Source organism: Camellia sinensis, chromosome 5 (assembly GCF_055761805.1).
Source record: "Camellia sinensis isolate YWXY chromosome 5, ASM5576180v1, whole genome shotgun sequence".
NCBI classification, from domain to species: Eukaryota; Viridiplantae; Streptophyta; class Magnoliopsida; order Ericales; family Theaceae; genus Camellia; species Camellia sinensis.
Window position 1 is genome coordinate 11,701,409 of NC_138965.1, and position 17,480 is coordinate 11,718,888.

Consider the following 17,480-nt stretch of genomic DNA (forward strand, 5'->3'; position numbering starts at 1 on the left):
ACTTCGTGCTCAAATGCGATAAATGTCAACGCTTCGCCAACATCCCCCATGCTCCTCCTACGGAGTTAATCACACTCTGCAGCCCTTATCCGTTTGCCAAGTGGGGGATCGACTTGGTTGGTCCACTTCCCACCGGTCGAGGCCAGACCAAGTTCGCAATTGTCGTCATTGATTACTTCACCAAATGGGTCGAGGCTGAACCCCTTGCCACAATCACCGAGCGGAACACCACCAGGTTTATCTGGCAATCGATCATTTGCCGATTTGGCATCCCTCAAGCCATCATCTCTGACAACGGCAAACAATTTGATAACGCGAAGTACAAAAAATTTTGTGCAGATCTCCAGATTCAACCATGCTTCTCTTCCCCCGGTCACCCCTAAGCAAACGACCAGGTTGAGGTCACCAACCGTTCCCTTCTGAAAATCATCAAAACTAAGCTCGAAGCTGCTAAAGGCCTTTGGGCTGAGGAACTACCAAACGTACTCTGGGCTTACCGAACCACTACTCGCACTCCCACTGGGGAAACCCCTTTTTCGCTTAACATATGGCGCTGAGGCGGTTATTCCGGTCGAAGTCGGTCTGCCCACTCCCAGGGTTTTACATCCGGGTCTGGCCTCAGCCGAAGAGCTCCATCGAACAGACCTGGACCTCGTCGAAGAGCTCAGAGAGACTGCCGCTGTCAGATTGGCTTCGTACCAGCAGAAAATGAGAACACACTACAACCGCCGAGTTCGACCACGAGAGTTCTCCGTGGGGGACCTTGTCTTACGAGAAGTGACTCTTGCCACAAAGAATCCAACCGAGGGCAAACTGGCAGCCAAATGGGAGGGGCCCTACGTTGTGAAAGCCCGACCACGACCAGGCACTTACCGACTTCAAGACATGGAAGGCCAAGACCTGCCCCATCCCTGGAATGCGGAACATTTGAAGCGTTACTATCAATAAGTTCATACTTTTGTATTGTCAATGTTGTTGTATTTCCCTTTTTAATACATAATGCAAGTTCCGACTGCAGATCTCAGCTTTCATAATTCAACTGTCTGTATGTAGCTCCCATGACATTTTCACTTGCAGCACTTTAAAGCCTCAGCCAAACTAAGCACTTCAAAAGCCTCAGCTAGACTAAGCACTTCGAAGCCTCAGCCAGACTGAGCACTCCGAAGCCTCAGCCAGACTGAGCACCTCAAAGCCTCAGCCAAACTGAGCACTCAAAGCCTCGGCCAGACCGAGCACTCAAAGCCTCGGCCAGACCGAGCACTTCAAAGCCTCAGCCAGACTGAGCACCTCAAAGCCTCAGCCAGACTGAGCACTCAAAGCCTCGGCCAGACCGAGCACTTCAAAGCCTCAGTCAGACCAAGCACCTAAAGCCTCGGCCAGACCGAGCACTTCACAGCCTCAGCCAGACTGAGCACTTCAAAGCCTCCGCCAGTCGGAGCACTCAAAGCCACAGCCAGGCTGAGCACTTCACAGCCTCAGCCAGACTGAGCACTTCAAAGCCTCCGCCAGTCGGAGCACTCAAAGCCTCAGCCAGGCTGAGCACTTCAAAGCCTCGGCCAGACCGAGCACCTAAGGCCTCGGCCAGATCGAGCACTCAAAGCCTCAGCCAGACTGAGCACTTCAAAGCCTCCGCCAGTCGGAGCACTCAAAGCCTCAGCCAGGCTGAGCACTTCAAAGCCTCGGCCAGACCGAGCACCTGGAGCCTCAGCCAGACTGAGCACTCAAAGCCTCAGCCAGACTGAGCACTTCAAAGCCAAGCAGGACCACATTTTTAACACTTAGTCACATTTTGAAGCTTCTTCACAATTCCAGGACCACGTTTTTACCTAGTTAAATTCCAAACATGCTCTCACGAATTTCATTTACTAATCAGATTATCTACCACCTCACCCAGTTTATTTCTCCAATCTTTCCTCTACAAGTTTACAATTAACTATTTAGTTACAATTTGCAACCTACCCTTTGTCCTCATCCGTGGATTCTTCATCCGTACTTAATATTATGTTCTACAATTTCCTACTCCAATTTTTCAATCAACCACTATCATCTTTTCAATTTTCATACAACTCCAATCGCACTCCGCAGGAAGGAACTTTTAACTTTAACTTTGCACGAAATAGGCCCTTCATTCAAAATAACATAAACATAAACAATATAGGCCCACACAGTCAACTGGCAACATAAACAAAATAACATTTGCACACAAATTCATTACAATTAAACTATTCATTCATTCATTCATTCACTCATACATTTACAATGTATACACAAGTTCATTACAAAAAAAAAAAAAAAAAACACAAATACAGAGCATGCCCTGCTTTTCTTCTTCTTGGTTATTCCTCCTCGCTGGACGCCAGCTCTTCTTCTTCAATGCCCTCGTCCAGAGGGGTCTGGGCCACATCATCTTCACCTATCGTTACACTACTCAGGTCCAAGTGTGGGAACAGCTCTTCAGCTCTGCGCTTGAACATCTTCCAACTGCTGTCCCAGAACTCGGCCATTTCGTGCTTGTAGAAGTCTGACTGCTGGAAGCTTTCAATCACCTCTGCCTTTGTCCTACCTCCAGCAGTCTTCCTTGATGGGCCCACCCCCCCAGACTCTTGCCCAGCCAAACTCCTGGTGACAGCGGCGTCTACTACCATCTGAAATTCGGGGGACCCTTTGTATTGCTCCACTGCTGCGACGCACAGATCAGGGTAGGCCGCCCTCTCAGATGCCGCCTTCGCCTTCTCTTCGTCCAGCTCTCTTTGCAGGCCCCCCCTTTCAGCAGCCGCCGCCGCCCTCTCCTCTTCCACCCCCTTCTTCAGACTCTCCAGCTCCGCCGTCACCTTCGCCTTCTCTGTTTCCCACTCCCTCAGAAGCCTCCCCTTCTCCTCCTCTACTCTGGCGCGCTCCTCCCCCAACTCCTTCAACAGATCTCCAATTCTGGAATCTGCTTCATCCTTTTGCCTGACCAGCTCTTCATTGCTGCTCATGGCCTCTTCATGCCGCTCGACCGCAACGGTGCAGGCCCTTTCAGACTCTTCCAACTTTTTCTGTTCGCCAGCCAGTTGGAACTCGAGCGACACGACCTTACGGCGTGTGTCCTCCAGCTCCAACTTGACTGCTGGCAGATCAGCATGGGTAGTCTTCTAGTCGGCACTGTCCTTCTTCAATTTGGCCAACTGGGCCTTGGCCTCTTCAGCCTTTAACTTGGCAGCCCCTGCCTTCTTAAGAAGGGCTCATGCCAAGGTAGTTACCTCCATTTGGGCGGAGCATAACCCCCTCAGCAGGTCAGCCTCATTATATCCTGATGCCGCGCGCAGAGCTGTCTCCTCCACAATCTTCACCAAGCGGTTTGCCCCCGCCCTGGCTGGGCCTTCTCCTCCCTCCAACCTTCCAGCTACCGCGTGCACATGATAGATTGTCGTAGCCAGGAGAACCCCTCCTTCCTGGGGGGCAGGCCCCTTCTGGACCTGCTCCCTTCCGCTCGGCGCCGCCTCAGTCAGCCCAGCCTCTACTTGCACTGTTGAAGCAATCTCCACAACCTCCACTGTTGGGATGATCTCCACCACCTCTGGGGCATCCTTGGCCACAGGGACCTCTACCTCAGTTGGGGCCACCTTAGCCCTCTTGGCCCTAGACTCATCTGCGGTTTCCTCTGGGGCACTCCTCTTCTTCTTCTTCTTCTTTTTCAGAGCCTCCCCCTCCTTTTTGGCCTGTTCTTTTACAGGGTCTACGGGGGGCGGCCGCGGCTCAAAACTGCTCAAGTCTTTTCCCCCCAACGGCCTTGGGTGCGGTCGGATCCTCTCCCGCGTGATCAGTTGAGGCGGTCGGTCTCATCGCGCTTCTTTCAACTTCGTGGCCTTGGCTAGAACGGCCTGATCCTCTACCTCCTGAGCTTTTCTTCTCGCCTCTAATTCTGCTCGGTCGAGGTCCCCACCCTTCGGCTGCGGTCCTAGCCCCGCCTCAAACAATGCGGACGGTTGAACAAGCTCGTCCCATCTGGCTTTCTCTCTCTCTCTCTCCACTCCTTCACTCTCTTCACCCTCTCTTCCGCCATTGCCCCCAGCCTCGACTCTATCGACCTAGTTGACACCTTCCAGATGGTGCGCACCCCCACTCCCCCATTAGCAGACACGTAGAACCACCGTGGCTGCCACCCCTTGATCGATGTCGGTAGCCCCGCCACCAATCCCCTCCTCATCACCGCCTGTAGGGTGACCCAAGTTTCTTGCTGCCCCGACGCCTTGTAACACGAAAAGAACTCGTCTACCGTCATGGCCTCCCCTCCATTCGCCTTGGGCCACGCACTCGCACAGGCCAGCAGAATCTTCCATGCATTGGGCATCAATTGCCCCAGCGCTACCTCAAGGCGATTCAACACGTCAACCACCACTTGGGGCAGTGGCAACCTCAGCCCACCTTTTAGCGCCTCCTCGTACAGGGAAAACTCCCCTGGCCTAACAGTAGACGGCCTTCCCCTTGATGTTGGTAGCAATAACTCCACCTCCGCCGGAATCTGGTATCGTTCCCTGATAACCTCCAAATCCGCTGTCGTGAGTGTGGATTTGTCCGCCTTAGTGTGCCACTGATCTGGCTCTACCTGGCTTAGTGGCTTTGGAGCCAATATCAAGGCTGACGCCTGCGATTCTCCCACCGATTCCCCCACCCCCGCCCCCACCATCCGTGTCTGCGTCCTATATCGCGTTGCTAACTCCTCCGCATCATCGTCTCCCAGCGGGTCCACCCTCACATTGACTACTTCTTCTTGTGCCATTTCTAGGGTTTGCTTACAAATCACTTCTGACACAGGAGCAAGGAAGTTGAGAAAATGCTACACAGGTGTGTCGTACGCAATGAAGGAATTAACACTTGGATATTTTGAGTTTTTGTAAAAAGGTAAGTGAAGCGCATTATACCAAAAACCCACAGTTTACCCGTATTCCATGGATCCACATTAATTTTCGCCCGTTTCAAAACCTTTCAAATCAACCGCCAAAATCGCCTTTTCAAAACCCCCTCATGACCTATCGTTTCATTTCTGCTCCAACGCTTCACTTCCCCTACGATATTGCCACGTGTATGGCCACGATGCACTGTCCCCTCCCTTTACCCTGTCCTTTCCATTTCAAATCATCACATGGCCCCACCCTACCCCCTCTCTTTTTGAGCCCCGCGCCGTCTTGGTCGGCACGCCTCTCGGTCGACCCCTCCCACTCGGCCACCCTCGCGGTCGGCACGCCTCTCAGTCGACCCCTCCCGCTCAGCCACCCTCGTGGTCAGCACGCCTCTCGGTCGACCCCTCCCGCTCGGCCACCCTCGCAGTCGGCACGCCTCACGGTCGACCCCTCCCACTCGGCCACCCTCACGGTCAGCTTCTCCCGTTCAGTCCCCCTTGCGGTCGGCACGGCTTCCAGTCGGCCTCTCCACTCGGTTCGCACTTCTTTTCCTTATTACTATTCCCTTCGTTGGGCTAAAGCTGCACTTGGAAATGGGGGACTACTAACATGGATAGGCCCACAAGGCATACGGCCCACAGCAAACCACCCCAAACCCATCGCTTGGGACCAATAGCATAACCCGGTTGGCAAAGCCCAGGACAGCTGGAGGCCATCTAGGCACGGGAGGCCAATGGCATTCGGGCACATGGCAGGTGGAACACAAGCCACATCAGTAGACAAAGATCTGCAGAGTTATTACTACAACACATCACCATTAATGCAGCCCATCACAGCATTTATTACGACAACACCTCCCCGTCGGAACAGAGCCCCCTCACCCTGAACAAGGTAAGCTACGGCACAGGCTTTTGGCGGAAGGGGGCACGTCACAAGGGACAGTGAAATGATTACCAAAGGATATAAGCAAGAATAGAAAGACACGAGGAAAGTGAAGCTTCTTATCTCTCTCTCTCTCTCTCTCTCTCTCTACATTTCCTTCTTCCACTGCTAATTCTCTCGCCGGAGGGTTCACTGGGGGACTGCCCCGTTCCCCTTTGGACTTGCTTGCAGGTCATTTGACGGAATCATCACCCTGAACCGGAACTTGAAGAGCCTGGACCAGCCCGACCCATCCACCCGGGACGGACAGCATTATCAAATACTATTATAAGACTAATTGGATAATAAATCTACCTATTAAGACCTACATGTAAGTCCCCTTAAACTTTATTAATATTAATAATTATAATTATAAATTTGTTCATACATGTGTAATAATTTTCTACAATTATCACCTGTAGGTAATTTCCCCAAAAAAGAAAGGATAGAAGCATGTTGGAAGGGTCGTGTTGGAAGGGTCTTGATAGAAAAATTAAATAAATATTTTTGTAAGGTTAGATTAGACAGTAACACTAGAATGCTTGTGGAGTGGTTGGGGTTTAATTAAAGTATGAAAAATGGTTGAGACCACTAATTAGTGGTAGTACTAATGATGTGGCAATGGGCTCCACTCGCTGCCATAGTGTTACTATGCCTTGTTTTTCTTTTTCTTTTTTTTTAAAAATGTGTGCCAACTCACTAGTGGTGCTTTAGAGCACCACTTTTAGTGGTATGTATCATTGCCCTTAAAGTATGAGAGCATCCACATCAGGCTCTCTATAATGGGTTTGAAGTTATTGTAGTGTACAGAGTAAAAGTTATAAAAACGTGCTACATCAGACTCTCTATAGCAACCATTTATTTTGACTTTGTTACAGTGTCTCGCTTAATCGCCTCACCCGATTAAGCGAGAGACTGTTTATAGGTTAATTTATTTTTTGTTATATTTTTTTGAGCAAAGCTAGGCCAAAAAGTTATAGCCGATGTCCTCTCGGATGTCCCATGAGCCCTGTAACAAAAGAAGGGAAATGCTCAAATTTGGCCTGATCGGTCGACCATCCGGTGGTCCACCCAGTCAACTGTCCCTCAGTGAGTTCGGCCCTCATGTGTTGTTGTTACTCTGATGTTGATCTGTTGCTATCTTGGGCCTTATTTTATACCCGTTTTGACACCATTTTGCACTCCAAAAATATGGTTAAACATAAGGAGAATTTAAGGATTATAATGATTTAATTAAACATTAAGTTTTCAATTATAATCCATGTTTCAAAATAAATCAAAACATAATCAAAAGCATGATTCATGAGCTTCTACTACAAATTGAATATAAAAAATAATATTTTAATGAAATAGAATTTTAGAAGATAAAGTTTGATGGAGTGTATACATAGAAAAGAGACTAGCTAAAATACAAAAGTGAATTTTGGGTTATAATTTGGGTCAAATTTTGCTGAGACTGATGCGGATACTCTTAGTAAGTTAAATAAAATTTGCTAAAAACAAAAAAAAAATAATATTTGTTATTCGATGGATTTTAATTTTTTTTATTTTAAAAAAACATGAATCACATGACAAATGTCATATATACATACAAAATATACTATTGTTCCATTTATCTGGACAAAAAATATTTTTTAACACTATGAAAAACTTTTTTCAAAAAATATTTTCTAGATAAAATAATTTTGTATGTTTGGTGGTGATAGTGGTGGGACGAAAGTGAAAATGGAGGTAGAGGTGGTGGCGTGGTGGTGACAGTGGTGATAGTGGCAGTGGCCGTGATGATCGTGATTCGTGTTGTAGTGGTGGAGGTGATAGTAGCAGTGGTATATAACTTGGCAACGTTTGTAAGACTTTAATTCAAAATATTTTCTACCTTTTGAAAATAAAAAATATTTTCTATCTAAATAAAATTATTTTCCTTTAATAATGAAAAATATTTTCTATTAACTTTCATTTTCTATTGTACCAAACACCAAAAAATAGAGAAAATATTTTATGTTCGAACAAACATATTGTACATTCAGAAAATAAGAAAATGTTATACAAATTAACAAAATTTATAATTTTTTTATTAATTAATGTGTCACGCAATAATAAAATTTAAAAATAAATAAACCTTTGAAAAAGTGAAAAAAAAAATACAATCCTCAAGGACTAGTTATTATGAATGGGCCTGTTGGGCTATGTGGGCCTATGTGATAAGATTCTTGTTTGGCAAAAGTTTTGATCCAGCCCATACATTTTCTAACGACAAAGCCTGTTTTCTTCTCTTTCATGAGCTCAAAAATAAAGTTTAAGCTCGGCTTAAAAATTAGTCTAATTCGAGTTCAACTTAATTCATTTATACTAATCAAGGTTGGCTCGATAAATAAGCTTTGTCTATATAGCGATCCCGGTTTTTGACTCGGCTTTTATGGTGTTTCGGACTCGGGTCTTGGGGTTTAATGTTGTTGTTTATGTCTTTTCCTCTTCTTGCCCTTTGAATTTGGGTTTTTGAATGTCTTGGGCGTGTTTAAAACAGGTTGATTGCTATTTGGTTTAGAACCTTGTTGCCCATAATTTTGGTCTTTCGCTCGAGCGGGCCTTCTTGCGCTCAAGTGGGGTTTGCAATCATTTAGTACGTTGTGCGTCTGCAAAAATACTACATAAGTGTTTTTCACGCTCGAGCAGAGTTTCTTACGCTCGAACAGGTCTGAGCTCGAGCGGCCCCTTTGGCACTCGAGCGATTGTCTGAAGTCTGTAAAATACTAGACGAGTGTATTCTACACTCGAGCGGGTCTCATTGCGCTCGAGCAGGTAGTGCCTTGCTATTGTGTCTTGGCACTCGAGCGGCCTTTATCGCACTCGAGCGGGTCAAATTTATGTGTCTGACACTCAAGCGTCAAACTCTCTGCTCGAGCGAACTGTGCGTATATCAGATCGCGAAAGTGACTTTTTAAATCACTTTTTCTTTCCTTTCTCTCTCTAAAACTTTCCAAAACCCTAAGTTAAGAGCCTCTCTCTCTAAAATACTCTCTCTCTCTACCTTTTGACCTAGATCTAGTGATCTCTTCACTCTCCTTCCTTTGATAAAAAGATTAAGCTCTTCAAGATCTCCATTTTCAACCGAGTAAAAGTTGGTTTCATCACTTTCGAAGTTTTTCTCGTGCTTGGCTCTTCTCCTTTGAGCTTCTCCATTTGAGGTAGGGATAATCTACTCCTTAATATGAGTTTTGACATAAATATTGGTCATTTTGTATAAATTGTGGGATTTGGAAATTTTGGGTAAAGTTAGGGTTGAGTTTGAAATTATAAAAGAGGGGTTTCCTAATGTTGGGTTCCATATGTATGTGGGGTCTTGAAAATGGGGTTGTTTGTGTGTAATGGGTAAAATTTGGCCTTGGGGGCAATATTTGAGAAAAATGGGACAATGTCCTAATTTGAATTATATACATTATTTGTGTAAATAATGAAATCAATTGTGAAAATATGAAATTGGTCTGGGAATTATGAAATTGGGGGAAAATGTGATTATATGGTGTAGTTGGATTGATAAATCAATCACCTATGGAAAAGTTCATAAATTATCTATTTGATAGATTTATTTATCTGTTTAGAAATATCTGTTTTAGGCTATCGGTGGAGGATAGCCATGATTGTTGTAGAAATTGCATGATGATTAGGTGAATTGAAACTAATCAATTGGAATATGTCATTGAATATGAAGGTTGGATGTAAACATTGTATATGTGATTGAATTGGTCATTGTATATGACAACGTGTTTAAATACATTGCATATGTATCTTTGTTTGGGAGGAGATAGGGGATGGACTCCTTTGATAATTAAGTTGGCCGGAGTGTTCAGGGTGAAAGTCCCGAAATCTTATATGCATTTAAAGGATGTTGATGATTGAAATGTTGATAATATGAGTTGTAATCTCATTTTGAATTGTTTGGATAAAAACGAATTATGTTAATGAATTGATTTGGATAAATAAATGAAAGTGGATTGAAATATGGATGTCAATATTGATTGGTTATGGAAAGAGTGTAAGTTGGTTTTCAAGTGTTAAACATTTATCGGATGCTAATGTTTTAGTTAATTCTCATATACTGTTTAGTATATCTCTACTGGGCATTGGCTCACCCTACTTGGGACATCATTTTTCAGGTACATGTGATATGCCGCCTCCAAGATCTTAGTTTGGGAGGTTTAGGAGTTGAAGACTCCGTTTTGTTATTTATATTTTGTGTGAAATGTATATCCAAGCAGAGGGCTTTCTATGTATAGAGCTAAGGCCCCATTTGTTTTCAGAGATAGAATAGAGGGGATTCATAGTAAGGGGATTAATAGTGAGGGGATTGTTAGTGAGGAATTGTTAAATTATTTTTATATAAAATAATAAGACAAATACAAAAATATAAAAAATTAAACATTAATATTTTAAAAAAAAATTCCCAATATATAAAAAATAAAAAAATAAAAAAAAATTCTAATCCCCTCACTATTTTTCTAATACCATCTCTGTCTCCTCCTTGCCAATCCCCCTTCCAAGGGGACTACTAATACCAAGGGATTAATAGTCTCCTCCCCATCTCTCAAAACAAACACCCCATTAGTAATACCAAGGGATTAGTAATCTCAATCCCCTCCCTATAACCCCAAACAAACGGGGCCTAAGACTCTTCTTTTGTTGTAACCAAGTGATGACTTGGAAAGCTGTAAACCCGTAAGGCATTTATTTCGTTGCGAACATGTAATATCTTTTGTTACGAAGACTCTGATGAATAAAAATATAACATTTTCTTCTATGTTTATAGATTATACGAATGGTTGTCATATACTGTATTTTGAGGGCTTTACAGTCTAATCGTTAAATATTATTCTCTATTAAGGGTTAGTTTGGCATGTTTGAAAAAAGTTAAAAAGTCAAAAAGTCACTATTTTATTTAAGTCATATCATTTTATTTAAGTCACATCACCTTTCTAACACATCACTTCAAACCCAACCCATATTTCATAAAAATTCAAAAAATGCACTTATTTCGATCATTCCAAACAACTCCTAAATATGCATATATAATAAATTTTATATCATTTTATATATTAATTTTATTATTTAAATAAATAATAAATGAGTCGAATTTATTCTAACTCAAACTCGTTTATTTACATAGCAAACCTTACCAAGCCAAGCTCACAAGCAGCTTTAGTTGCATTTAGGGACGATAAACGAACCAAACAGCTCAGTCTTGACTCATGTTTTGCTCGTTTAAGCTTAATTCGTTAAGTAAACAAACTAAACTTGAACACAATTTAGAACTCGTTAAAATTTTCAAATCAAGTTTGAACAGTCAATTGCTCGTTCGGCTCGATTTAGTAAGTCTAAAACTATATAAAAATATCAAACTACTATAACTCAACTTTACAAAAACTTGTTTAAAATTTATTCGAAAGTTTAATGAACCAAATTTGAACAATTAATTGTTTGGCTCGTTCAGCTCGTTTATCACCCATATTTGCAGTCCTAATTCACATTACCACATGTGATTGTCACATTAATGTGTTATGAAGTAAAAAAGAAAAATAATTGGAAGATAAAATAAAATCAAGCAGAGTGGCTAACATTTTATTCCAAAGCAAGGAGATGCTCAGATTACAAGTTAAAGCCATTTGTTTGGTTAGCCAAACTTTAGACCATTTCAGTACCTCAACAATGAAACAGGACAATAAAAAGAACATTTAAAACATCAATAAAGATTTTTTTTATAAAAAATTTTATTCAAGAAAAAAAAAAAGAAAAAAAAAGTAAAGTGAATACAAAGATGGGGGATTTGGGTCAGCCCATGGCAAACTTCTGGGTCCAGCTTCTAGCAGTGGATTCATACTTGACCTTATCAGTTTTGCACATGTGAGCTATCTCTGGAACCAATGGATCATCTGGGTTTGGATCAGTTAGAAGTGAACATATAGATAGCAAAACCTGCAACAATTAATCACCATAGTTTAAACACCAACTTTAATAAACTTTTATGATTTTTTTTTTTTTTTTTTTTTTTTGGGGGGGGGGGGGGGGTTTGTCTATCCATAAAAGTTTGGACCAATCCTAAAGGTTGGGGGAGCAGTGCCGCTAAGTGGGAGGATGGGAAAGGGCAACATGAACCTGCAAACGGTGGATCAAAACCATTCTGATGCACATGAAAGCCTCCACACCAAATCTCAACTGCTCAAGTCCTAACCACCGGGCTAACCAAGTAGTTAATTAGCTTTTATAGTAAAGAAACATTATAGGACTCAAATTTCATTTCTCACTTCCGTTTGAGATTATCCCAATCTGATATATGTAGGATGGAGGACTACATGTATCTGAGAATTAGTTAGCCAAGTGATATGTATATATAAAAGAGAGAGAGACCACAATCACCTTGGATATGGTAAGAGCAGGACTCCACTGTTCCTTGAGGATATCCAAGCAAATATTCCCATTACTGTTTATATTTGGGTGGAAAACTCTGGTCCTAAAGGCAACCTGAAAACAGTGAAAACACATAAAATATTTTCTACTACACATAGATGAAGGTAGCAAAGTTAGTAAAGCAGAATTACTGACTAAAGGATCTTCTATCTCCAAATTCATCTGTCTCCTATCTCAAAACACTTGCAATGAAAACTTCAAGGATTGAAAATCTAAAATACCCGGGGCATAGTTTAATTACAGCAAGTATCTTTGAGACAAGGAGAGCGAGATTTGGAAATAGAAGATCCCGTAACCATAACCAAACTAAAAAGTTATATACCTTTGGAGGTTTGAATGGATAATCCGGAGGGAAATGGATAGTGACAAGGAACACACCATTAGCATAAGGGCTATCATTCGGACCGATGATGGTTGCTTGCCAGTGGAACATATCCTCTGCTATCGGACCTAAACACACACACAACCATTTGTGACATTTTCACTCATAGTATGTCGAAAAAAAGAAGAATAAGTTTTGAAACACGAAAATTGATCACAAATCAGACACATAATGAATATAGATGGACAAGATTCATCAGAAGTGGGCCACACTAATAAATCATGTAAAATTTTATTCATTCATGTATTCTGTATTTAATTTTGTGTCTGCTTTTTGTATTCGTAAAAGAATTGAAGCAAAAGAAGAATGAACTAGCAATTTTGACTGAAGTGTGTGTGTGTGTCAAGGTTTCAATTGACAATTACAATTGCTCTAAGCCTGTAGTAGTGATCCAATTGCAGGCTGTTACGGTCATAGCGTAACTGTTGCTGTAACCGGAGTTATGAAAATTTTCATTTTTCATGCACTTGCTGCAAAAACTGACTGATAAATGTTTTTATTTTAGAATCACATTTGTTGAAATTGAAAATAATTTTTTTGAAAGATTTAATATATCTTATGCAACAGGCATAACGGAGTGGTGGAAGCAGCTACAAGAACCATGGTGTGTGTGTACCTGCACTGCAGGAAGTTGGCGGATCTCTCTGCAAGTCCTTGAGCTCCTTCAAGATTCTCTTTGAAGCCATTAGAGCAAGTTCTGAAAGGAAGAGAAATCCAAAGGGAGGAGTAATTGGAATTGGAAAGAAAATGAAGAGAGAGATAATCAATGAATGCACAGCTGTGAAACAGAGGTGCGGGTGTATTTAATGGAGACAAGGGAGAAGAAGAAGAAGAACAACGGCCACTGGTTTTTCATAAAAATGGTGCAAATAAAAAGCAGTATAGATTCTAGGAAAGAAAGGTGGCGGCGCCGCAAAGTAAAGAATCAAAACGGATTCCGAAAATTTGGAAAGCAAGATAGTTTGCTCATTGGTCCATATAAATATCCCTTGGGACAGTAGGAAGATTAAAGATTCAGGATTCGAGTTGATAGAGCAGGTCGGCCCTGGGCTAAGGCGAATGAGGCCTGTGCTTAGGGCCCCAAAAATTAGGCTTAAAAAAGGGCCCCAAATTTAGTCTTACATTATATTAAAAATTTAAAATGATCAAATTCTATTTAATTAATTTAGGCCATTTTAAAACGGCCTCAAAAAATCTATTTGGCCCAATTGATAAAACATCCAATTAAAAAATATTTATAAGTTTTAGTTGTTAGTCCAATTAAAAAAAATAAAATATTAAATATATGTATATGTATTAGTCGTTAGCCTAATTTTGTGTGGCCTATTTTTTTCTCTCTTTATGGCCCAATTATGTGTTTTTTAGTATTTTTTTTAAAAAAATATTTTACACAATTTTTATTTATTTATTTTGTAGATACATCTAATTTAAATACACTTAAAAACTATAATATTTATATATATATATTTTTAAAAACGTTACCAAATACAAAAAATATTAAAAAATACGAATTGTAAACTCAAACAATTATTTTTAAAACTCTAAACCAAATAGAGTGATTTTTATTTTTATTTTTATTTTTTTTTAAATATCTAAAAAGGCCCCAAAAAATTATTTCGCCTTAAGCCCCGGAAACTCAGGGCCGGCCCTGTGATAGAGCAATTGCGACTTTCGTTAATTATAATCTAAATTACTTACCCCAAATATCTTATTGTATGTCAGCTAAAAAAATAAAAATAAATAAAAACTGGAAAGCAAAACTGGGACTCCATTGATAATCATCAAAATCAACATCATTAAAGAGACAGAATTCCTTAGCATCATTCCAAGGTTGTGTTTGGCTCTCGGACTTGTGAAAGGATTTGTGGAGGGAAAAGAAAAGAAAAGAAAATGACAAAAAAAATTATTTTTTGAGAAAAAAACTTGTTTGGTGAACTATTTCAAAAACTATTTTCTAAAAACAAATTTAGAGGAAAAAATACACCTTCTTACGAGACACCAAAAGTTAATTTTAAGTTTTCAAGAAACATTTTATTCAAAAACTGAAAATCGTGAGAGCTTCAGACTTTTTATTGTTTTTATTTTTGAAAACATGAAAATCAAAAATTGGAAAACGAAGCCAATACTAGCTTCAAATTTATTTATTTTTTGGTTCAAAAAATTCAAACACAACTTTAATTGACGTTAAAAGAAGTACTTTCATGCCCTATAAAGTAATGCTTGCAGTACTTTTAAGTAGTGTTTGATTCACTAAGACCATCTCTAACGGTTCATCAAACTTGATATCAAATTTAAATTTTGATGAAAAAGTTACTATTTGGTGCTCCAACGGTTGCACCAAATTGATATCAAAATGAAATTTCACCAAACGATTCATCAAACTGAGGACAGGCTTCGCATTTCACCAAAACACTGTACATGACCGTTGGGGGAGACGAACCGGTGGACCAGCCGGTGGACCAGCCAGTTAACCAACCGGTTGTCCATGAAAAAGTTCAAACAGTTCAACATTTCTGGTTCAAACAATTAAAAAAAAAAAAAAAATTGGCTTACCGGTCGACCAGCTGGTCGACCAACCGGTTGTCCCGGAAAGAGTTCAAACAGTTCAACATTTCTGGTTCAAACAATTCAAAAAAAAAAAAAAATTCCACTCACCGATCGACCAACCGGTTGTCCCGGGACAGATTTGGTGAAAGGTGAACCGTTGGAGCATCTGGTACCAAATTGAGAAAATGGCGATTTTTTTACTCAGATTTGGTGAAAAGTTTGGTGAACCGTTTGAGATATAAAAAGAATGATCAATTTATTAGAATATTTATTATCATGTTTGGTTTGGTTTTTTTTTTTTTAAAAAAAAAAAAAAAGTTACACATCATTGGTAAATTTTATAAATATTATTAATAATTAAAATCCTAAACTTTTTCATGTATTTGTAAATATTTTTTCAAAAAACCACTAAGCTGTAATTTCTCCATAAAATTACAATTTACAACTTTTTTTTATTTTATTTTTAATAATCATTCTATTGGGTGGTCAAAAAATTATCATTCCATTCATACTCGAGTGGGTTGGAAGTGGGTTGAGACTAAAAAAATACAAAAAGACAAAATATGCTAAATAAATCAATAAGATAAAATATCATATTCAAATCATAATGATTTCATTTTTTTTCTTACAAAAAAATCTAAAAATCAAAAAAATTAAAAAAAAATTTTCCAAATGAAACTAATTTAACCCGGCTAAATTAGTTAAAAAGTCATAAATCAAGTTTAAAAAGTTCTTCCCAACTAGACCTTCAAAATGGCTAAAAATTTGAGAGGACAAAAGTTCAATAAGCATGTCCTATAAATACAATTTCACATTTTTGTTTTTAAGGCGTAAAAGATTGGAGAAATTGCAAATAGATAAGACAATTACAAAATAATTGCACCGTAAGTGAGATTTTTTATTTTTTTTTGTACAACTTTGACACATAGAAAGAGTTACACTAAACACAATAGTAAATTTGTACCATAAATACAGAAGAATTGTACCATCATAAAAATATAATTTTTTTTTATTACTATTCCACTTAAATGCAATTTTTTCTAAAAGATACATATATTCGTGCTTAGCTCAAACCATCCGTTCGTAGAGATAATTGAGAATTTGAGGGCCAACTTTTTATCCCAATAGACCTTTAAAAAAAAAAAGCATATCAAATATCTTTTGATATTATGGAAGGAATCCCATGAAATGAAAAGGAAAATCAAAGAAAAACTCTGCTGTCAACATTCTCAATGCACACCATCTAAAAAACAAAAAACATTCTCGAAGCACCACAAAAATATGATGATCACTCTCCCCCACACAATGAGAATACCCATTTTGTTTTCCCCCAACCTTTTCCATTTTCAATTTCATGCATTATTATTATTCCCTTCACAAAACACTTTCGAATGTCAATCACTTCTAGTCAAATTCCATCATAACTTATATTTACATGATTTTAACTATTCATTTCATAAGATTTCATATGTAAATTATCTATGAAACAAATCTAATCAATCCGACATATTTGTTATACTTATTGTTCATTTTTTTAAAAGCAAATAAAATAAAATTATTTTTCATGCATGATTTTCACATAAAACCTTATAAAAATACAGTTTAAATCATTAGAGCGAGACTCATAATTAGCTCTCATTAGGCCCAATTTCCCTCCAATCCACCAACTGACTAGAAAAAATCTTTTCTCAACAAAAATATATATTATATATATAATGATGTGACATAATTATGGTTTTGTCACTTTAAAATCAAAAGTAATACAGAACTCTAGAAGTAGAGCTTTAATTCGACCTCTACTTACGTATCAAGGAATAAAAAATAAATAAAAAAACACAAACAAAACATCACATCACAGGTATTAGAGCTCTCTTGTTAGAGCTCCAAATCATTTTTACTTTAAAATAAAAATCCATCAAAATATTTCTTAATAAGAAAAATATCACTACATATCATTATGATGAATAAATTTGCATGAAAATTCTAAAAGAATAGCATTTTTCATTTGAGTTAAACTTCCCTCCATACGTCGTCTCTCCATAACCATCCATACTCTTGTGAGCCTCAATTCTGACTCACTTTAATAATCTAAACCATTTATAAGTTTCACAATAAAAATTATTCATACAAAAAATTAAATTTATCAAACAACTATAAACACATAAACAAATCAAGTTTTATTTTACAAAATGAATTATTTAAGTTTATAATCTTATTTGGTATTCATTTTATAAAACAAAATATGATTTGTTCTTGTGTTTACAGATATCTAAAGAAATTAATTTTTA

The 17,480-nt window shown here is 39.3% G+C and overlaps 1 protein-coding gene across 1 annotated transcript; it reads right to left on the reverse strand.

Moving 5' to 3' along the window:
• Positions 1-11,391: 11,391 nt before the first annotated feature.
• On the reverse strand, positions 11,392-13,599 carry LOC114321298 (ubiquitin-conjugating enzyme E2 28). The gene is made up of 4 exons (XM_028268479.2): positions 13,262-13,599; positions 12,586-12,713; positions 12,213-12,317; positions 11,392-11,771 (listed from the first exon to the last, which is right to left on the reverse strand). The coding sequence occupies exons 1-4, from the start codon at positions 13,329-13,331 to the stop codon at positions 11,628-11,630; spliced, it is 447 nt and encodes a 148-aa protein (XP_028124280.1). The 5' UTR covers positions 13,332-13,599; the 3' UTR covers positions 11,392-11,627.
• Between the last annotated feature and the right edge of the window lie 3,881 nt (positions 13,600-17,480).

Coding starts and splice junctions, on each gene's coding strand:
- LOC114321298 (XM_028268479.2), bottom strand. CDS start 13,331: ATGGCTTCAAAGAGAATCTTGAAGGAGCTCAAGGACTTGCAGAGAGAT. Junction 12,714..13,261: donor GCCAACTTCCTGCAGTGCAG/GTACACACACAC, acceptor GTGTGTGTTTAG/GTCCGATAGCAGAGGATATG. Junction 11,772..12,212: donor CTGCTCTTACCATATCCAAG/GTGATTGTGGTC, acceptor TAATTGTTGCAG/GTTTTGCTATCTATATGTTC.